General features: G+C 38.4%; 1 protein-coding gene across 3 annotated transcripts in view; it reads left to right on the top strand.

The window, feature by feature from the left end:
• The window catches only part of KITLG (KIT ligand), an 87883-nt gene that overhangs the window by 31135 nt on the left and 32930 nt on the right, over positions 1 to 23818 (top strand). For 2 of the 3 annotated variants that reach the window (XM_032646027.1, XM_032646029.1), the window contains exons 2-3: positions 6049 to 6162; positions 17293 to 17355. In XM_032646027.1, the coding sequence (XP_032501918.1) occupies positions 6049 to 6162; positions 17293 to 17355 (177 nt within the window). The remainder of the gene's footprint in view (positions 1 to 6048; positions 6163 to 17292; positions 17356 to 23818) is intronic. The other variant, XM_032646028.1, reaches the window with a different exon arrangement.

Below are 23818 nucleotides of genomic sequence, written 5' to 3' on the forward strand. Positions count from 1 at the left end.
GTTTTTTGAGGAACCTCCATACTGTTTTCCATAGTGACTGCACCAATTTACAGTCTCTCAGGGATATTTGAATGTATTAACACATTTAAGTTTAGTCCTAACCAAATAGGCTCCAATAAATTGAGCAAAATCATCTGTACAGATGTTTGTGTATAACTGATCCAAAAAAAATGCTGCCCTGGTGAAATTATTTTGCAATTATTATAGAAGTCTGTATTAATATATATTTTTAAACTATCAAAGAACATATATAAAAATTATAAAGTTAAAAGTTCTGAAAAATGTACAATATTCAGCTTTAGCTTGGAATAGGGAACAAACTTATCTCCATATGCGTGATATTTGAAAAATTATTAAAGTCTTGGAGAGATGGCGTCAGAGTCCTCACCAGTGATGTAACAGCTTTCTTGGAGTGCTGTGACAGTATGAGGTGGTGAAGAGGACAGGATTTCGAATTGGACAGACCTGAGTTTTCGTCCTGATCTCACCACTTAGAAGTCACTGAATCTCTCTCTATCTCAGTTTCTTCATCTTCAGAGTTAGGATATATGAAACTTAAATTTTGTTTGTGGTAAGCTAGACAAAATGTTTGGTACATAGTAAATGTGCAGTAAGTGGAAGCTGTTATTCACTCTGTTGTTCAGAAAGCACAGCATTTGCATACACATTCAGACACCCTGCCTGATGGTACTGATGAACTACAGTAGGTACTCTATTTAAAGCCAGGCCCTCTGCTTGAGACAGGATCTCACCCCTTCCTGTCTTCTCAAGGACATCTGATGTCTCTCTGTTCTGACCCACAGTGCCAATTGCACCTCCTACTGGATCATCCCCATAGGCGTACAGACATCCTGGTATTTTTACCATCTTATAAAATAAGACTCTCGCCTCCCCCCAACCTAATTCCTCACCAACTCCCGTCTCACTTTGTTTTTACTTATTTCTTTGTTCATTTATTTATTTGCTCTCCTTTGAAGCACACCTCTTTAAAAGAGCTGTCTCTATGCACTGGTTTTAATCACTCACCTCTCATGCTCTATTAAATCCGCTCCTGCCTGGCCTTTCCCAAACTGCTTCAATAAAAAGGCTCTTGTTAATGTCACCAGTGACTATGCTGCTAAATCCAATGATCAGTTCTCAGTCCTCATCTTACTTGACCTCTTGCGAGTATTTGACGTAGTTTCATAGTTTAACCTTCTCCTTAAAGTACTTTTACTTTTTCTTTTTTTCTTTTTTTTTTAACTTGTGTTCTTCCTCCTCTCTGGCTCCTCTCTCGGGCTCCTTTGCGTGTTCTAAATCTTTTGCCAGACCTCTTAAGGTTAGAGCACCATAGGACCCAGTTCTTTGTTCTTTTTTCTGTTTGTACTCACTCCCTTGATGGTCTCATCTACTCTTTTGCTTAAAATTCCATTTATATATCAAAAGCTGTCATATTTATATATCCAGCCCAAACTTCCCTCCTCAATCCAGATTGAAATATCCTGACCTAGTTTCATCACTAGGATGTCTCAAAACACATCTCAAACTGAGCACACTTAAAACTTAACTCCAGATCTGCCCCCCAAACCTTCTCTACCCCTCAGCCTTCCCCATATCATTTGATGGCAACACCATCCTTCCAGTTGCTCAGACCAGAATCCTTGGAGTTGTCTTTGACTCTCTCTCAAAGCACTCTCCAACTGTCAGGAAATCCTATCGGCTCAATCTTCAGGAGGCATCCAGAATCTAACCACCTCTGGGCCATGCGCTGCTACGACCCTTTCTTGCTTGGATTATAGCAATAGCCCCAAATTGGTCACTCTGTTTCTACCTATTGTTAGCCTAAAGTCACAGCAATTAAAGTGATCTCTTTTTTTTTGGAAATAATTTATATTTTTAGAGCAGTTCATAGCAAAATTGAGAGGAAAGTACAGAGATTTCCCCAGTGTCCCCTGCCCCCCCCCCCACATGCATGGCCTCCTCCGTTATCAACATCCCCACCAGAGTGGTGCATTTGTTGCAACTGAGGAACCTACCCTGACACATCTTAATCACCCAGAGCCCATAGTCTACACTAGGGTTTACTCTTGGTGTTGAACATTCTGTGAGTTTAGACAAATGTATAATTACGTGTATTCAGAATTATAGTACCATATAGAGTACTTTCACTGCCCTAAAAATCCTCTGTGCTCTATTCATCCCTTCCCCTCCAACCCCTGGCAACCACTGATCTTTTTACTGTTTCCATAGTTTTGCCTATTATAGAATGTCATAGTAGTTGGAATCAAAACAGTGTATGGGGGCTTCCCTGGTGGCGCAGTGGTTGAGAGTAAGCCTGCCGATGCAGGGGACACAGGTTCGTGACCTGGTCTGGGAAGATCCCGCATGCCGCGAAGCGGCTGGGCCCATGAGCCATGGCCGCCGAGCCTGCGCGTCCGGAGCCTGTGCTCCCGCAACGGGAGAGGCCACAACAGTGACAGGCCCGCGTACTGCAAAAACAAACAAACAAAACAAAAAAAAAACAGTGTATAGCTTTTTCAGATTGGCTTCTTCAGTTAGTAATATGCATTTTTTCCCTCTATGTCTTTTTATGGCTTCATAGCTCATTTCTTTTTAGTGCTGAGTAAAAGTCCATTCCCCAGATATACCACAGTTTATTTAACTATTCACCTGCTGAAGGACATCCTGGTTGCTTCCAAATTTTGGCAATTTTGAATAAGCTGCTATAAAAATCAGTGTGCAGGTCTTTGTATAGACACACATTTCCGGCTCTTTGGGATAGAACCAAGGAGCATGATTGCTGGATCATATGGTAAGAATATGTTCCGTTTTGTAAGAAACTTCCAAACAGTGTCTTTAAAAAAAAGTTTTAAATATGTCGTATCTCTCCTATGCTCAAAATCCTGCAATGAATCCCTTTTCATTCACAGTAAAAGTCAAAAGTCCAGATGGGTATACAAGACCCTACATGATCTGGCCTCTCCATTCTCTCTGACATCGTCAACTTCACTGCCCCCCTGGTTTATTCTTGCTGTTCCTTAAAGCAGATTCCTTAAATCAATGAGTATGCATTTATTTTATAATAATGGGGAAAAAAGATGTACTTTCTAAGTTGTCAGGGTAGTGACATTCCAACTAAGTTCTTTTTCTTCTCCAAATGTTTGAAAATGATAATATATTACTTTTATAATAAAATATCTTGAAAGATTCAATTAAAAACAACAACAACACAAGATAGACCTTAGGGCCTTTGCACTAGCTTCTCTGTCTATAATACTCTCCCATAGACATCTGCTTGGATAACTCCCTTAGCTCCATCTCATCTTTGATAAAGCATTGCCTTCCCAATGAGGCCCCATCAGATATCAGCTCAGTGGTACACTTGGTGCTGCGTGAAGCCTCTGATGCCTCATGAGGTGACTGTCACCTTGAACCTAGGACCATGCTGCTAGTAGAGCAGAGTAGGCATTATAGTTCTGATCCCCTTTAGTGTGATCTAATTTTTCTTTTTTCACAGCACACCTTTGACCTATATAATCTGGTTATTTATTATGTTTATTGTTTATGGTCTGCTTTCCCTCACTAGAAGCTAAGTTTATGATGGCAGGAATTTTTGCTTTTTTTTTTTTTTTTTTTTATTAACTAATATATCCCCAGCATCTAGAACAGTGCCTGGCACACAGTAGCACTAGGTACTTAATAAATATTTGCTGAATGAATGAATGAGTGAACAAATGTTTGTGTAGTTTCTTCAGTGTCAGGCATAAGACATGGCAAAGAGAAGTCAACAGAATTTCTGCCCTTATATTTCTTTTCTTTCGTCTAGTCTTATTGAGATATAATTGACATATACACTGTATAAGTTTAAGGTGTACAGCATAATTATTTGACTTGCATACATCATTCAGTGACTACCATATTAAGATTACCATATTAAGAACATCTGCCATCTCATAGATACAAAATCTATATAAATCCAAAAGAAATAGAAATGTTCTTCCTTGTGATGAGAACTCTTAGGATATACTCTCTTAACTTTCTTACATAACGTACAGCAGTGTGAATTATATTGATCATGTTGTACATTACGTCCCTAATACTTATTTATCTTATGACTGGAAGTTTGTACCTTTTGACCACCTTCCTCCAGTTCCCCCTCCCCCCCCCATGCCTTTATATTTCTTAGAGCCTAGAATATGAATATGGTTATTAGTGAGATTGGCCATTTACAGAGGTCCTTAGGGAGGATTCCAAAATCATATCATGGAAGAGGATCTTGGAGAAATATATTTCAAGGGAGGGTTAGGTCTTAGCAATGACAGTATGAAAGAAAGCTTGAGTTTAAGCAATTATACTTACATACATGAAGGGATATTAGAGGATATTTTATGTGTTGGGATAGTCCAAAAAGAAGAATCCCCCAAACAAATCATTTACACAATTCAGTCTTCATTTTGGTCCAAGGGAGATGATGCTATGAAGAGTGGGACCCCACCATGCTCAAAATTAAGCAGGATTACTGCTAAAATACATAGATTACAGTGGTAAAACAATAAAAGGGTTTTAGTTTTGTTTCGAAGCCACTATTATCTATGTGGGTAGCATTGTAGCCTTAGAAATTTTAGTAAATGATAATTATAATTTGGTCCAGTGTAATATCTATTTAGCTTTCAGATATTAATTGAAAATAATAATCCAGTTTCATATAATACATGGCTGGTTACATAATAAGTAGGAAAGATTTCTAGCCATGTGCAGATGGGCCTTTGTGTAATTTTAAGATGCCATAGATGAATGTTAACTCTTAAAAGAACTCTCAAAATTTAATATATCTTCACATCTCCATGTTTTGCTCATGCTGTTTATTTTTCCTGGAATACTTGTCCCTTCCCTGTCAACTCTTGCAAACTCTTCTTTTGTCCTCTAAAATCCAGCCAGAGTCACATTTTCTCTCTGGCTTTTCTTGGCATTGTCTTTCTGCCACGAGTTCTCTCCCTTAAGGTCAACTGATTAAGTTTTTCCTCCTCTGAATTCCCAAAGCATTTATCACTGGGGTGTGGGTGTCACTTACCTGCATCTGCATTTCAAGGGTGTCTTATCACCTTTGTTTCTCTAGTGACTGGCTCAGTCCCTGTCTCATAATACAGGCTCAATAAACCGGTATCAAATTTGAAGCATTACACTCTTTTTTTTTTTTACCTTGGTCACTGATTCATCCAGCAAATATTTATTAAGAATTTTTTATATTCAAGGTTCTGCTATGTGTTGTAAAGATACTGAAGAAAAAAAATAGATGCCCAGATTTTTAAAAACATAAAATATAGTATAATAAGAAAAAATAAGCCATGCACAAAGGTAACTATTTTGCATATTTGGAAGAGTTATTTTCAAACAGAGGTGTCTTGGGGGGGCGTGTGAGTGTGGGTTCATGCTAGGATTCAAGAATGTCTTCCCATTGACTAGAAAATATTTTTCCTTATTAAATGGCTAAAAAGCTGTGATTCAAAACAATGATTCTTTTGATGTCTCACAAGTTAGGTTAAATTCTGTCCTATATCTAAATCTCTGTCTCTCCCCCTCACTTTAACTGGCTGTACTATTAGATTATCGGATTGAAGCACTGCTCAGGGTTTTGCTGCTACTTGCCAAACAGTCTACATTTACAGTAGAGAAAGTTTCTTTTGGTGCCTTCAGGTATGAATTTTATGCATTCCCTAGTTTTTAGAAAACACCTTAAGTGATAAATCCTTCACATGTTGCTACAAGTTCATTCCTAATCGCCATTGGGGAATTGTCTGTAGAAAGCTTTTGACAAAAGTTAACAATACTGTCATTGAAATGAAAAATCCAAACCATATTTTAACAGAAACTTTTAAAAAATTTGGTCAGCAAAGTTTGAATGCTCAGCATCTAATTGCATCTAATTGTATTTAAGCCAGTAGCGTTAAAAAAAAAAAAAAAAGGTAGATTCCCTTTTCCACATTAAGGCAGAAGATGTTAATTGTTAATAGTTTTAGTGACTACGGATTTTCACGGATGATCACCAGCATTTTTTCTGTTTTCATTTAGACTTGGATTATCACTTGCATTTATCTTCAACTGCTCCTATTTAATCCTCTCGTCAAAACTCAAGGGATCTGCAGGAACCGTGTGACTGATGATGTGAAAGACGTTACAAAATTGGTAAGTAAGGAATGCTTTCAATTGCTGTGACTCTTTTTCTGGTACTTTTGGAAAAATATTTCCTTTTTCCTTGCCCCAAATTAGTATTTTTCGAAGACCAGGAGAGAAGTCACTGAGTTATTCTAAAGAGTTTGTAGAGAGCAGCTAGGGAGATATTTAAGGTCATGGAGCATCTTGTTGGTAAAGTTGGCCTGTTGCACCCCACGGAAGTGGTTTTGTTTCTTTGCTGGTCTTTTCATCTCCTTCACAGGCAGTGAAGGATACTGGCGAGTTCTCTGTGTGCTGATGTGCCAGCACTAGCTTGTTCCCCATTATCTCTTAAAAGTGTTTTATTTCCCTTCCACATGCCTTCCTACTCTTCTCTAACGAGCCTAACAAAAGATCTGAGATGGTCTTTCTCCCCTTTCCAACAGCTTGAAGACCCTGTCACATGCGGGTGGGTGTTTGCTCCCTCAGTAAACACAGTTGGAGTCATTTGTTGCCCAAATGTTGACCAGATTCATTTCCCACATCCATCACATTGGAACTCTTCCCTCAGGAAAAGCCGTTTTACACTGGTGCCCCTTGGTCACTGCCGGCTTCGTGCCATGCTTCTCTTAAGATGCAAACCACAGAGATGGAGAGCATGACACAGCATCTGAAATGCCTTCCTCCCAACTCTCACGATCTAGCGGTGATTGTACATGCTCACTTGAGCTACAGTGTGTGCTTTCAGGATGAACAAAGTTTGAGAAGCAGTTTTCTAAGTTCCTGGTTCAAAAGAGCCAAATGGCACTCAGTTATTTGAATATTGTCTAGGGAACAGACATGATGTGAGAATAGGAAAGAAATGAGGATTGTAGTATGTAGAAAGAAAGAAAAGTATATTTTTTGAGATATTTATCTTCCCTATTTTGATATGCATTTCTTGGTTTATATGTTTTATTTTGGGTTCATAGCCAAACTCCAAAACAGAAGTTTAATGTTACGATCTGAGTCTTGCTGGCTTAGTCTCAATGCAGAATTAAGAATACACACACACACACACACACACACCCCATGCAGATTTCTTTAGATACTTACAAAGTCCACGTTTAAAAAAATTCTCTGGTGCAGTGCCTGAAGGTATATCACCATGTTTTATTTGAGAAGATGGTGACCAAAGCAATGCAACATTTGCCTACTATATGCCCAGCTAGGTATAAGGATGGGGGTGGGGTGATGAAGAACTTTTCTAAAAACATGTATCGTGATCCTTTCCCTCAAGCTCCACGTTAGTTTGTGAACCAAGAAACTATATTAAAAAGAAAAGGTTTATATTCAAAATTTGGTATCAATAGAAGGCACTCATGAAATATTTGTTCAATGAAGTAAGGATGTGTACCACTGCAGCATCATAATCACCTGTGGCACTTACGAAAACCTTAGGTGTCTGGGCCCCACTGATTCAGCAGGTCTGAAGGCATCTACATGTAAAGACATTCCTTAAAGGAGGTTTAAGAACCAGTGCTCTAGTGCTCAGTTTAGAGACCAAAGTATTGTGACCTTGATTTAATCTCATTTCTTATTATGAGTAGTTTTATCTATGTTGTATGGATTTATATAAATGTTAGATTAATACGAGTCTCCAAAATATGCTTAAAGTAGGCCACAACTGGGAAATTACAGCTCTCATGGGGCTGCTGGTAGAACCATGGAGCTAAGATGAGCAGGGGAGGTCTGAAGTGGTCCTAGGTGTCCAGTTTCAAATATGTGGGCAAGGAGTCATAGATGGAAGGTGATGGTGTATCTGACCACACGCTGAGCATGTCCAGAATTAAAATGGTATTTAAGAAAAATTACTTATAGTCATTATTTTTTGCTGTGTGAGGAACACTACTTAATGAGCACCACTTCCTGTGAAATGTCAAACCGATATTTTCAAGTGGCATAAGTAGGTATTATAAGCACCTTCCAAGATTTTCCACGCTTGTCTTTGACCATCTGCTTATTTTCAGTCTGTTACCTATCAGTTGATACAGTGAAAAATGGCAGGAAGCATGGAGAAAGAAGTGCCTGGAAAGAGATACTTATTAACACTAAAATATAATTCCTTCCCCCAAGGGCAAATGTAAAAAATCATTAAACTGAAAAAAGTCTTTCTGTCACCCCTTGAGCACCTGACTCAGAGGGGAACTTTTTAATTTCAAGAGTTGATCTAAATGAAATTAGTGTGTTTACTTTGGATTATCGGGGGGAAAAATCAAGTTAGTAACGAAAAAGGACTTAGAAGGTCACTTCTAACTGAATAAAGACCTACTTAATGCCCAGCTAATATTTCATAGAGTAGGACATTGAAAGATATAAAATAATCCCTGGTCTCAGAGTGTTTATAATCTAGTTTGGGAGCTAACCCATCTCTATGAATATATGAGTGCATATCACTCAGTCTGCAATAACCACACGTAAATGGATACCATTTGAAAGATTTTCTGGTATAGCGTGGGAACCAACCTATGCTAATTTATTGGTTCAAAGAATGGATTTTAGAATCTGGCACACCTGCTCTTTGACCTTAGTAAGTAACTACGTTTCTAAATCTCAGTTCTTACTTACCATTTTGTAGTATAGATTAAATAAGAGAATGTATATATAAATTTTTTACCACAGTTATTATCACATAACCTCTCTGTGCCTCAGTTTCCTCATCAGTGTAATAGATTAACAGTACAATTGACCTTTGAACAACACAGGGGTTAGCAGTGGAACATCCTTCTCACAGCTTGTAGTTGGCCCTCTGTATACAAGCTTCCTCCCTAGCTGTGGTTCTGCATCTGCTGATTCAACCGACCATGGATCATATAGTACTGCCGTACTTAACTGTTAAAAAAAAAAAAAAAAAAAAATGGGTATGAGTAGACCCATGTAGTTCAAACCCATGTTGTTCAAGGGTCAACTGTACTTAACCTCACAGAGTAACTTTAAAGATTACATAAGTGAGTAGAACAGTGCTAGGAACATAGCAAGTGCCTGCTAAATACTGTCTGTCAGTAATGGTAGTAGTGGCATTTGTGGGGTCATAGGATACTGGAGTCGGAAGGGAATTTAGAAACAATCTAGACAAAGTACTTCCAAAATAGGAAAACTGAGACCCAAGAGTGGTGAAGCCCAGCTCCTGGTCCCATTACCTGTGCTGTATCTTCTAGGACAGTGGTTTTCAAACTGGCTTCAAGAGTCCACCTAGCCTCTCTGCTTTTATTATTTATGTGTCTGGGTTTCTAAATAAGACTTGGCTTGAAAAAACAATTGAGCTTATGAAAAAATGTTTGCAAGCCACTGCTTTAAATCAGCATTTGTGGGATATCATTTGAGAACCATCCAGTCACAATCTCTTAGGGTACATGTTAAAAGTATAGCTATCAGGGCCCTGCCTCAGAAATACGGAATCACAGCTTGTGGAGATGAGATGTAGGAACGTTAATGTTTCTGACTAATATGCCAGGTGATAGTTATTTGCATAGAAGTGGCAGGACCGCTTAGGCCATAATACTTACAATATTGGGTTGTTTCCATGTCTGAAAAGAAGCTGTGTTCCCATCCTTAGCCTAAAACTCATAATTTCACTAATTCAAGCAACAACATGAGTGACTTTTGAGTTTTATGGATATAGATAATCACAGCCTCTCTCTAGAGAACAGTGGGGCAAAAAAGCGTCTTCAAGTAGGTCAGGCTTACCGGGGTGTTTGAATACCAGCTCTGCTATTACCCAGCTGTGTGACCTTGGACAAAATAAGTCCCTAGACCTTTCTGGGATTCAACTTCTGGTTTTGAAAATGAGGAACTAGGACATGATCAATACTTAGTTCTTAATCTAGGATTCATAAACTTTGAAATTCTTGCAAATGGAACTCTAAATTATGCCTACGTGTGCCTTATGTGTGTTTCTAAGAAGAGCATGTATAACTTTCATCTGCTTCCCAGAGACGTCTGTGACACCCAAAAAGATAAGAACTACTAAATCCGATAACTTGGGAGACGCTTTTTAGCTCTGAGATTCTTTTATTCCATGGAGATACTTTTTTTAGCTTGTACCTTTTGGAAAGATTCAGTTATGCCTTGACAAAAGGAGGTTATATCGAACAAGAGGATCTGGTTTCTTTGCAGACATAACTTTGGTACATTTTATTTGAGAAAAAGAAAGTGGGTTGAGAGTACCTTTTTGCCTTGCTTTTCATAGTAATTTCTTCAGCTGAAATCATTCCTTTGCCCATTCTGCCAGTTCCTCCTTTGCTTTAGGTGGCACCTTGCACTGTGCCCACAAACATTAAGTTTGTTTGCTTGGGGGTGATTCTCATGTCACAGAAGCACACGATTTATGACTTTACTGTCATTTTCTTTTAAATTTCTTATTGGACACTTTTTACTGCCCCTGCAATCCCCATGGTTTTCATTTGAAATCCTTCTGGCATGTTTACTCAGCATAATAGTTCATCTATTTACAGAACATTTTGCTTTGTTTCCAAAAAATGTTGCAGGACTTGTTTTAAATGGCAAACTCAGACCTACCTAAAGAAAGGGTCAAGTATCTGGGAAAGGGATGAATGAAACTTTAAAAACTTGTATCTGTGGGATGGTTCAGCTGTAGCTTTTAATGATTGTTAAGTGTTAATATAAGGAGGAATCCAAATATTGAAATAGTTCAAATTAATTTTTCCTTTTGTTCTTCCTGCTGTTCCTTTCATTTGTGATATTTTTTTCCTTCATTTGGGGGAATTTAATTGAATATGACTTTGTTGCTTTTTTAAAAACCTTTTTATCTTTAACTATCTGTTGAGTAATTATTTGTCTTCCTCAAAATGTTTAAGGCAGGTTGCTGTCCCAGCCCCATCTTGTAAAGGTGAAATTACTCTGTCTTTTCAAGGTCAGTCTACAAATCAGTAGAGTAGAATTAAAAGTCAAGAATTCGTGGTTTTCCTGGTCTTGAAGTAGGCACTTATTTTAAGTAGATTATATTAATACATGGCTCTTAGAGTTTAAAATAATGGAAGATTATAAAAATATACTTAGATAACAAATTTCACACTTTGAATGGACAGTTTTGAATGATGCGGAATTTTTATTCTTCAAATACGATGTTCTTTGGATATGATTACCACTGCCTTAAAATGGAAGATTGGAGTCTGAGACTTCCCATTTCTAGGTGAACTCTGAACTTTATTAAGCATATCTTCTCTTTAAAAGCAGAGGTCTCACATAATTTTGTTTGACCCTTGCAGAACAATGGTTTGATAGCTGGAGAGTTTTTAAAGTTTATTTTGATTAGTTTGCAGTATTTAGCATTTAAATTTCTGCTCCTGTGGTCAGTAGAAAATTCTTTTCTCTGTTTTAAGCTAAATTTAGGACTTACAGTATGCAAAGAAACGACAGAAGCATATTAGAAATAATAGTCGTAAAAACTGACAAGTAGCAGGCTATGTTACCAAGCATGTCAATCTTACCATAAAGAAAAAATTGTTCTTCCATTATAAGATAAACCACTTAGGTACAAAATCTCCTGCTCCTTGACTTTTTAAGTTAATCATTATTGTGTGAGTATCCAGGTACCATGCAAAGCACTTTGTATGGATTTTCTCTTTTAGTCATCACAACCCTAGGAGGTAATTATTTTTACCAACAGCTTATTGATTAGGAAGCTGAGGCCTGGTGATGTTTAGTTACCTGACAATCCTCACCTGGAAATAGGGAGCTGAATAGAGGTTTGAACCCCTAACTGCCCATCTCTAGAGCATAAGAACCCAGTTCATAATTTATGATATTTTAACCTAAGATGTCAATATCAACTGCAATTTAAGAATTAGCATTCCATCCTCTTGAATTTTATTTCCTAGGTAGTAGTCATCTTATCTTATGATTAGGAAGCAGTCGTATTATAGAAGTTCAATTAGTACTACTTAATTGGAATCCACATTATAAAGTGTGTCTATGAAATAAACCAAAAATGTTTTTAATCTCTTCTATCTGAAAGGAGAATGAGGGTCATCTAACTTCATTTAGATATTCTTCACTGAGAAAATATGACCCAGAAAAGTCTTTGAGTTGTCATGTTAATTTTTTCTAAATCACTAATTGAGTTGTTATTAAAGGAAAAAAAAGGGTAATTAACTTGGTTAGTTAGATTTTTAGTCAACATTAACAAGGGATGGCTTATAAGGAGAAATAAAAAGACAAAAAGCTGGGAGTTCCCTGGTGGTGCAGTGGTTAAGAACCCGCCTGCCAATGCAGGGGACCCGGGTTTGAGACCTGGTCCAGGAAGATCCCACACGCCGCGGAGCAACTAAGCCCGTGCGCCACAACTACTGAGCCTGTGCTCTAGAGCCCATGAGCCACAACTACTGAAGCCCGCGTGCCTCGAGCCCATGCTCCACAGCAAGAGAAGCCACCGCAATGAGAAGCCCCCACACCGCAATGAAGAATAGCCCCTGCTCGCCGCAACTAGAGAAAGCACGCGTGGAGCAATGAAGACCCAATGCAGCCAAATAAATAAATTTTTTTTTTAAAGGCAAAAATCTTTGTCCTGTGTTATTTCTGAAGACTGAACAACCAGCATTACAGTAAGCTGCTGCAGGAGTGAACTGGGATATTTAAAATATAAGCGTAGAAGGTTAGGTTTTTTGCTCTACAGCAGTGATTCGTAAACTTCTCTGGGTCTCCCAGCACTCTGAAAACTGGACTCTTTCCTCCGAAAGGTTCACATATGTGCAACATTTTATGTAGTGTCAAGGGAATCATGAGTTATTACTGCTGCATTTTGATTCTTATCTAGAACTTGGGAGAAACAACTGAGACAAGCATCTCACTAAAGATGTCCAAGAAGCCACTGATTTCATGAGACTTAGAGACCTCAATGATATTTGAATCATGAAATCCAAAGATTTTAGATAAGTGATCTAGAGAGGGAGTTAAATGTTCTGACTTTGAGTTCTTTTTCTCCTGAGTCCAAATACCTGCAGCGTATGGTAGGCAGCCCGTGCCTGGTTGGCTTGCAAAGACTTTTTCTTGGCTGAGTTTCCAGCATTTCTACATGCCATTCTCGTATGCATTTTACCTCCTCATGTCACTGAGTATGGTCAGTCCTTAAGACATCCAAAGAAAGATAGCAAATGGGCCCATCTAGTAGTAGAGTGAGCCCATCACAAAGTGACTTGTTTTTGCAGTTTTATGCATTTAATGATCTGGCACAGTACTTACGTCCTCACACTCCACACCACAAAGTACATTGGACCTTTGGAATAATTGGACCTTTAGTAAATTTTCCACCAGTTAGGTTCTAGTTTATTTTATTTTTTGCCCTGAACATATTTTACGAGAATAGATTGGTTTTTTCAAAATCTGTAGCCTTGGTTATGTATCCATTTCACCCTACCAACAGTATGCTTCCCTGGAATCTAAACCACGTCTCTGCTTTTTCAGCATACAGTCTCTGTATAAATATTTAATACATATTCAGTACTTTTCTAATGGTGTTCTAAACTGCCCCCAGTCTCCATTCTCTCCTTGCTCCAATCCATCCCTCCAGACTCACCTTCCTAAATTGACGGTCATGTTCCCTTCCGGCTTAAACACCTGCAGTGTAGCACCACTGCTTAATTCCATGAGAAAGGTAAATCAGACTGAATTTTTCATAGTTATCTACTTCACCCTCTTCATCTTACAGACGAGGAGCAGAGGTTTCACTGGTCCCGCTGGAACTTGTTCCACTGGAACTGGTCGCGCTGAACCTCACTGCCTCCCTCTTGGCCTCCTTGGCCCGACATTTAGGTCCCTCACTAATAATGGCTTTCCCAGGGTATTTCTTACCTCCTACCTGCTAGAGCCTAAATGATCTGTCCCTGGTCTCCCATGTCTTTGTCTTTGCATATAACCCTATACCTAGAATGTCCCACTCCCTTGCAATTAATAATAAATACTCATACTCATTCACACACCATGCTCAAGCACTAAGTATTTTAAACAAGTTATATAATCCTTGTTTAGTCTTAATAAATCCACTAGCTCGATTCTATGATTCCCATTTTACACATGTGGAAATTGAGGCTAAAGAAGATTAAGTAGTTTGCCTAAGATCTCTGAGTTAGCATGTGGCAGGACATGGATCCAACCTGAGCAGTGTGTCCCCAGGACCTGTGCTGTGAGGCCTACGTCAAACTAACTGCCTCGAAGGAACAGCTTATCTTCCTAGTTCTAGGTCAAAGGCTCCCTCTACTCTTATCAAATTTCCACAGTGCTCAATATGCATAAGAGAAACCGAATTTATCACAAGGTTATCTGTGCTTTCTGAATGCTATTTAACATACTATAAATGCTTGGAAAGTAATATAAGAATTCATGAAGCAGCCGTAAAAATATACAACTTGACTTCCTAATTTCTCTTCCAAATGTAATTGGAAACAAACCAATGCAAGCCAAGAAAGTAATAATGCGGAGACTGATCTGTAGATAACTGTGCTGAGGCCAGCGCACAGCACCAAGATTTGTATCCTGACCTCCAGTAGGTACTCCTGATGACTGTGACCTTGGGATGCCAGTTAACCTGCTTTCTTCTGTGAAATAGGCTTAATAACACATATCTCTGGGGTCGTGATAGAGACTGTGTATGAAAACTTAGACTGTAAAGCATTTTTCAAAAATAGTATTACTTTTCAGTTCTACCAGAAATTAAATATCAGTAAATCAGTTTAATGCAGAAATTATTATTATATACCCCCCAAGTGGTAAGGTGTGGAGATTTCAGTGTGCTGGTCAGAGAACTTCTTGTAAGGTTTCTTTGCACCAATTTTTACGTATAGAGTACTAATAAAATTGGCCAGCATATCGCTTACATTTTTTCTGCCCTTTCGGTACATACTCAGATCCTAAGTTATCTGAATACCAGTTCGGTCAATTCTATATTTATTTTCTGATAATGTTAGTTGTGCTTAAGGACGGCTAGATTGTCAAGCAGCTTGTGTTCAGCACACCTGCCACTTCTCGCCATGTTTCTCCATCTGGAATGACTTTCATTTACACGGTTGGTTCATAACAAAACAGAATGTTGCTGCTCGTTCTGATTCCAGCTTTTAGGTCAGCTATGTCTTCCACTAGGGCTTACATAAAATAACAAAGTCCGGTACGCGGGCCTCTCACTGTTGTGGCCCCTCCCGTTGAAGAGCACAGGCTCCGGATGCGCAGGCCCAGCGGCCACGGCCCCCGGGCCCAGCCGCTCGGCGGCATGTGGGATCCTCCCGGACCGGGGCACGAACCCGTGTCCCCTGCATCGGCAGGCGGACTCTCAACCACTGCGCCACCAGGGAAGCCCAGCACTTTACTGTTTTATTGGGGGTGGCATGAGGAGGGTTGATGGTGAGCCTCACAAGTGGAAAATATCTAGGACAAGTGTGCAGAGAGTAGATAGATGAAAATATGTAGTTGAGCTAAGAGGCAAGGGAGGCTCTGCTGTCAGAGGCCTGAGTTCTAGTCCAGACTTAACACGTAGTAATCGTGTGACCTTAGTCAAGTTTCTTGACCTCTTTGAGGTTTAAGTTCTTCATTCATTAAATAGAGATAGTATGTGAAAGGGATTCTGAGGCTTGGATGTGATCATGCAACATAAGCCCTTGATAAGCACAGTGCCAGCACATCATAAATATTTGGTAAGTGTTAGGCTGGAGGCTGAGAAGAGTGGGAGATGGTACCATTGGAAGTAGAATGGTAGCATGCACAGTGGGATCATCTACTTCCTTGGCTCCCCTCTGACTGCTTATGCCTTTAACTAGATTCTTTTCTCACCAAATTGTTCTGATTCCAGAAGCTATTGGCAAAGCCAAGAAGAAACCATACGGATTGTGTTCTGGGAGACTTGTCAGAGATGACCTAGTCTGGCAAACATGCACAACATCCCAGCTTACTATGGGGAACAGTAATGATTTTAGAGACAGGGTAAAGGGGAAAATGAGTCCACCAAGGCAAGGTAGACCCATTGAGGATATAATAAAGCAAAACCACTTTTTTTACATTGTACATTATTTTAAGACTCAATGGGCTAAGTCAGTTTATACATATTATAAACGGGCCATATGATACAGATGGAAATTTTATCTGTGCTAGAAGGGTGAGATGTAAGAGGTGGTACTATATGTAGAAAAGAAGACAAGTGAATCTAGAACTCTGTAAGTTACCAGGATGTGTGCCTTGGAAGTCAGTTGCCAGTATAGCTCTCAGTGAAGAATATGGATTGATTGGCACATTCACTCATCTCAGCTCATAAATTGACTCTCAGACATGGGTACTTTTATCTCCACTTTACAGATGAGAGAAACCAAAGTACAGTTTAGATTTGTTCCAAATTCCCTGGTTCTAAATCAGGTGCTTGTTCAACTTATGCCACAGTGACTGGTGGAAATGGGTTAGATAGTCTTTGAAAGCCTTTAAAAGAAGCTAGGTAAACACTTGAGGCAGCTCAAATGTTCAGCACCAGCTAAGTGGATTAAGTTATATCACAGAACTGAATCTTTCTAAATTAATTAAGTGATAAGGCATTTGCCACTCATAAGTATCATTGATCTTTTGAAATTTCGCAGACATTTTTTTCTAGGATCAACATAGAACAGTAGTTCTCCAACTTAAGCGTACATCAGAGTCACCTGGAGGACTTGTTACATGAGATTCAGTAGGTCTGGTGTGGCCCGCGACTGCGTTTCTACAGATTCCCTGGTGATGTTGATATATCACTTGGTAAACCACTTACAAGAAAAGTGTACTGTGTTACTGATCCTTTGGAGGAACAAATAGGAATATAATCCTAGAGGGAAATTCCAAGACCACAGATGGAAATTGAAATTCAAATCATGTTTCCAAAACTCAGTAGATTATACTTAGCCACCCATAGCTGAATTTGGAGGAAAAAAGATTTGTATTATCACTTTATTTCTGGAGAGTGCCTTTGATTGCAAAGGGAAATCAAGAATGAAAAATCACTATATATGTAAATACTGAAATTCAGTAGTAACTAAAAGCATAATAGGTTTGTAGGTGTTTTTCTCCAAACCACTAAAAACAATATGACTGATATGTATGGATTTTCTTACAGCTATTTTTTTCCTTTTTTTTTTTTTTTTTTTTTTTTGGTCTCTGTAGGTGGCAAATCTTCCAAAAGACTATAAGATAACCCTCAAATATGTCCCCGGGATGGACGTTTTGGTATGTAAACTGTACATTTCTGGGTTTCATTTTGGTAGCTGACAAAAGAGATGGGATCATTCATATTGAGATAGGAAATTATCTGCCATTTAGGAGTTTGCTAATTGTCAGAATTTGAAGAAGGTATCTTTGGGATTTGACTTACATATTTTTTTTCCTCAGGCAACTGCTAAACTTTAGTTTTGGATGAGCATTTCAGCACATGTGTCTTACACCCGTACTCTCAAAGTAAATAAGATCACCTTCCTTAGAGCTAGCCACTGATTTCTCTCTTTCCTTCAGTCTTCCCCCAAAAAAGGCTTGAGTGTAAAATTATGTAAATTATTTTCATACCTGAAAAGGTCCTATATAAGTCTCCTATTTAATTTGAGAACACAAATGTTTTATCTCTGAATTTATTTGCAATGTGATTGATTCTTAAAACCTTACAATAAAAATATGTGGCTATGATTATAGGTACTCCTTTATTACTGTAAGCAATTTTGTTTTTCTCATTACATAGTATCAGTATTCATACATAAAGAAATATTTCGAGCATAGGGAATAATGTAATGCCTGTGTACTCATCACATAGCTTGTCAAATGGTACCATTGTGCAGTATTTGCTTCAAATGTATTTTTTAATATTGAATTATGATAAATATAACTAAAGCCCCATATATGCCCCTTTCCTATACCCATTAGTGCTCACTTTGTCTCTTAGGAATAAGTATTCTGAGCTGGAATTTTTCATTCCAATGCATGTTTTCAAGGCTTGACCTGAAGATACCACCCCCTTGGAGCTGTGTTGAGTGCAACAGCCCACAGTAGCCCTGCTCTAATACTTTGATTGCAAACTGTACATCCATTCATAAGATACCAATTTTTTGCATATTTTATGTTAATGCCATTATACTGCATGTATCACTTTGCAACTTGCTTATATTTTGCAACATGCCTTTGACGTATAACATGTTTCCATGTTGATTCATTTTAACTACTGTATTGTTCCTTTGAGTTAATTTAAAATCATTTGGGTTACTCTCTGCTCTGCAACTTGACATCTTTCCATAACTTAACAAAAATACTTATTACACATCGACTTTGTGCAAGTTGTCTTAAACTTTGAGTCCTTTCTGTGGACGAGTCCATCAAAATTATTACCAGTTGAAGTATGTTAAGCACGCCACTCAGTGCTGTGTTTAAAACGTCTTTCAAAGACTATAAAGTTGTCATTTCAAGAGAATTCTCTTGAAAGGCATATTTCTTTTCATTAGTTTATGCTAAAATATTTACTATCTACTACGTTCCTTAGAATTCCTTAGAACACGTACCTTCTTGTTGAACAAGTTATCCTCTTTGTTGACCTAGCAAGTCTAGGTCAATGTCTGTCCTATTGAATTAGGAGAGTTCTCTGGAAATAATAATGTAACATTATAGCCGCCTGAAACTTAATTAATCATTTACTTACTCACTCAGCAAGTGTCCGTTTAGGAAACACTATGGAGCTAGCACTTTATGAGACACTTTAAGAAACAAATATACATCAATTAGCCTTATGTTCAAAAACTTTAATAATAATGGGCGGGGGGAGTAGCTGGCCTTTTCATAATGCTTTTCTATTCTCAAAATGATTTCATGTTTTTAATCTCCTTGGATGATCAGAAAAACCCTGCGAGGAAAGCAGGATAGCTACTGTGATTCCTATTTTACAAATGACGCCCTGAGCTTTACAACCCAGAAGCATTTTGCCCAAAGTTAAACAACTAGAAAGTGATAGAGCCTTAAAAAGAAACCCTAGGTCATCTGACTCTTAACCCTAAATGTGGGTATCTAAATAATTATAATAGCAAGGAAAAGTGTTCTAAGTGAAGCATCTAAGTAATAAAGATGCACCCTGCTCCTGACTATAGAAGCACTTAGGCCTGGGATTGCCAAGCTCTCTCAAAGAAATCATGCAACTCTTTGAAAAACAATGTTAAACTGAAAATAGCGAAATAGATTATTTTGTGCTGGTATAAATCATAGATTGTGCTAAATCATAGATTTCAGTATTGGTTATTGATAACAACAGCTAAACTTGTAAAAATAAAGCTGATTCATTGCCACCTATTTTTTTTCCTTGTTTCTGTAATTGAGAAAAGTCCGCTATTATTTGGTCTTGGCACACTGTCCTGGCACAACTGGAGAAACTCTGTTCTTGGCTACCGCCGTTGGCAAGAAAAACAAGCCCGTGCATAGGCCTTCGGGTAGAAATGGGGGTCTTACGCTTTGTTTTACCTTCATTTTAAAATGTTAGTTTCTGCCAAGACCAGAGGAGTTTCCCAGTGGAGAGGCCCCTGATTATTTGTCAGTGGAAGCCAGTATGGGTACCAGAAAGATTCTCTGGGGCCAGATCAGTAAAATTCTTCCAGAGGCACTAGGCAGAAGAAAGCAATAGGGTAGAATACACTTTATTTTTTGCTTTTGTTTTAAAAATAAGCTAAATACTCCTGAAAAGGGGAGGTTACTTTTCTAAGGGTCTTTTAAGAAAATTACCCAACAGGTTGTCTCTCACAAATAGCAGGGTGTGATCCACTGGTTGGTATTTAAATCTAACAATAATTACCAATTTTATTGTAAACTCTTTGAAACTATAATACTGTCAGACTGTTAGGATTTCCTTTAAGTTCCTAAACTAAAAAATCCTAAACGTTTCTGACCCTTTCCACTTACTAGTAATGTTATTATAGAAAGAACAAAAACTGAGTTGCTGAATTTGGGCCACACATCTGCTGTCATTCTGACCCCTCTAAAATGATATAAACTATGAGTTGCTTGTGGTATTTGAGTAAAAAAATTCATCCCTTTTTAGTTAAATTACATATTTATCAGTTTTCTTCTAACTTATTTGAAAATACTTTCAAATTTCCAGAAAAGTTGTAAGAATATTTAAAGAACACCCATATACCTTTTAATACAGATTCATCTATTTTTAACATTTTGCCTCATTTGCTTTACTAAATGCTTGCTTTCTGTGTGCACATGTGTTATTTTTCTAAACCCGTTGAGTAAGTTGTATACAAAATGGCTGTTTAACCCCTAAAATACTTCAGTGTGTGTTTCCTAAGGATCTTCTCTTACATAACCACAGTATGGTTGTCCGCTTCAATAAATTTAGCAGTAACTAAAATACTTCAATCTATTGGCTGTATTTCAATTTTGTCAATTTTTTTTTTGCATTTTTTTCCCTCTAGTACGAGATCTAATCTAGGATCATGATTTGCATTTTAATATCATCCATGATCGGCAGAATAATGGTTCCCCAAAGATGTCTCATGCTGTGACTATATTACCTTCCATGGCAAAAGGGTCTTTGCAGATGTAATTAAGGATTGGGGGATGGGGAGAGTATTCTGGAGTATCCAGGTGGGCCCAGTCTGATCACATGAATCCTTATGAGAGGGAGGCAGGAGTTTAGGGACCAGAGAGAAGATGTTACACTACTGGCTTTGAAGATGAAGGGGCCACAAGCCAAGGAATGCAGGAGATCTCTAAAAGCTAGAAAAGGCGAGGAAAGGGATTCTTCTGTAGAGCCACTAGAAGAAACACAGCCCCTGTGATCACCTTGATTTGAGCCTAGGAAGACCCATTTTGGACTTTGACCTCAAGAGCTATAAAATAATAAATTTGTGCTGTTTTAAGCCCACTAAGTTCATGGAAACTAATGCATCGTGTCTCTTTGATCTTACTTTAAGACTTCCCAGCCTTTCTTTGTCTTTATGACAATGAAATTTTTGAGTTATACAGCCTTCCCCTTTCGATAAAATATTTCTCTTTGAAACAATTGATGTTTTTTAATGATTATATTCAGAATAAGCATTCCAAGCCGTGATGCTACATTAAGTGATGACGTGTCCTCAGGTTATCACATCCAAAGGCACACAATGTCCATCTTCTCTTGCTGCATGTTTTGATCTCCTGGTTCAGGTGTTCCACCATTTCTGTGTATTTACTCATTAACAACTAAGAAGCAATCTTTGGGGAGACACTTGAAGACCATGTACAGTTCTTCATCAAAATTTCTCTCGTGGATTTAGCATCTATTGATGATTTTTACCTGAACCAGTCTTTACTGTCTTGTCAGTTTTTAATCATTATTCTTTTAAAAACAAGGTTAAACAAATAAGCCATTGGCCATACATAATGTTATTCTAACAATATGCCTCCCAGCCATCTTCCCTCTGTAGCACCCTTCCTGCACAATTTTACTATCTCAACTGTCCCCACCTTCTTTTGCCTGGTTTGCTCCCTCTGGGATCTTCTCATCTCCCTCGCCATTCCAGGATTTATTAGGTGAGGTTTCAACTCTTCTTTAGAAGACAGGTGGTTCTCCTTTAAACAAAACAAATACACCTGATCATTTTACCCCTCCTCTTCATAAGCTTTGAATGGTTGTTCTTAGGAAAAGGAGCTCCTTAAACAAGGCCTCCAAGGTTCTCGTGATCTGGCACCTTTCCAAATTCTTGTTCAGTCCCTCAACCTCACATGTTCCTTGCTGCCACTGTTCCTTTCCTGCATGCCTTTCTCTGTACCTAGAGTGCTGGTCAATCCTTTCGTTTAGGTAACTCCTGAATCTTTCATTTTCTTTTTTTTTTTTCCTTCTATGGTTTTCTTTTTTAATTGAAGTATAGTTGATTTACAACGTTGTGCCAATCTCTGCTGTACAGCAAAGTGACTCAGTTATACACATATAGACATTCTTTTTTTTCATATTCTTTTCCATTCCATGGTTTATCCCAGGAGACTGGATATAGTTCCCTGTGCTATACAGTAGGACATTATTGTTTATCCGTTCTAAATGTAATAGTTTGCATCTACCAACCCCAAATTCCTTCCCCCCCTCCCCCTTGGCAACCACAAGTCTGATCTCTATGTCTGTGAGTCTGTTTCTGTTTTCTAGATAGGTTCATTTGTGCCATATTTTAGATGCCACATATAAGGATATCATATGGTATTTGTCTTTCTCTTTCTGACTTAATCACTTAGTGTGATAATCTCTAGCTGTATCCATGTTGCTGCAAATGGCATTATTTCATTCCTTTTTCTGGCTGAGTAATATTCCATTGTATATATGTACCACTTCTTCTTCATCTATTCATCTGTCGATGGACATCTAGGTTGTTTCCATGTCTTGGCTATTGTAAATAGTGCTGCTCTAAACATAGGGGTGCATGTATCTTTTTGACTTGTAGTTTTGTCCGGGTATATGCCTAGGAGTGGGATTGCTGGATCTTATGGTAGCTCTATTTTTAGTTTTCTGAGGAACCTCCATGCTGTTCTCCCTAGAGGCTGCACCAACTTACACTCCCACCAAGAGTGTAAGAGGGTTCCCTTTTCTCCACACCCTCTCCAGCATTTATTTGTCTGACTCTTTCATTTTCAATTTCACTTCTTTAAGGAAGCCTTCCCTCTCCTTGAGGAAGCCATATCCTCCTATTAGAAACTCTTTTCATAGCACTCCTCAGAGAAGTAGTGCTTCCGTTTATTTGTGGAATTTAGTTGATAATCTTCTATTCACCTGTAAACTTCCTGAGGGCAGGCATTGTATAATTTTGCTCTTCTATCCTCAGTGTCCAACATAGGATAGGCACTTAAAAAATTATCTGCTGAAAGAAAATGAAGAAGGAAGGAAGGAGGAAAGTGCCCTAACATGTAATCACTTGTAATTTCCCTGAGGCACCAATTGAATAGAATCTAAAAGATTTTGATGATGAGGCGAATAACTGTAACTCATCACACATTATCTGCACCTCAACGTAGTACTGTTATCTTCTTTTAGATATGTGTGCGTTTTGTAAAAACTCTTAGGTCTAAGAGCTGTATCATGCAATTCTGAGGAATCATGGTTTCCGTGAGCCTTCTGTTACGCTACTTTTATTGAGTCATTTCCTTAATCAAGAACCTTCTCATTGTTCTCAGCAATTGAAGGCTGAAAGCCAAATTCCTGAATCTGACGTTCTTGACCTTCCCTAATCTTGCCCCACCAAAACCACTTCATCTTAATACCCGTTCTTCCCCAACACAGACTCGCCCCTCCAGCCAGATGCATCCCTGCCTCCTAGAATCACCTTGCTTATTCTCAATTCCAAGGCTGCCTAGTACTACTTCCCTTTGCTAGGAATGTTCTTTTCTCCCATCCTCTCATCCAAATTCTACCCACAGAATTACACAATACCCTGGGGCTAAAAGCATCTTAGTGGTCATCCACCTCCAAGGTCAACTTAAGATCCCTCTTTCTCATAAGACCATTTCCTAGTGTTCCAGACCATGCTCTCTTCCCCATATCATTTGGCCACTAAAAATTGACATCACCCCTATTTTGTGCTTCTCCTTGGTGCTTGTGGGGGACAAGTAGTCAGCAACACTGATGTGGTATCTGCTCTGTGGACCTTACCTTTTAGTTTATTATCTCTGAATTTCTATAGAATTTGTCCAGAAACAA

This window comes from Phocoena sinus, chromosome 10 (genome assembly GCF_008692025.1).
Source record: "Phocoena sinus isolate mPhoSin1 chromosome 10, mPhoSin1.pri, whole genome shotgun sequence".
Classification (NCBI taxonomy): Eukaryota; Metazoa; Chordata; class Mammalia; order Artiodactyla; family Phocoenidae; genus Phocoena; species Phocoena sinus.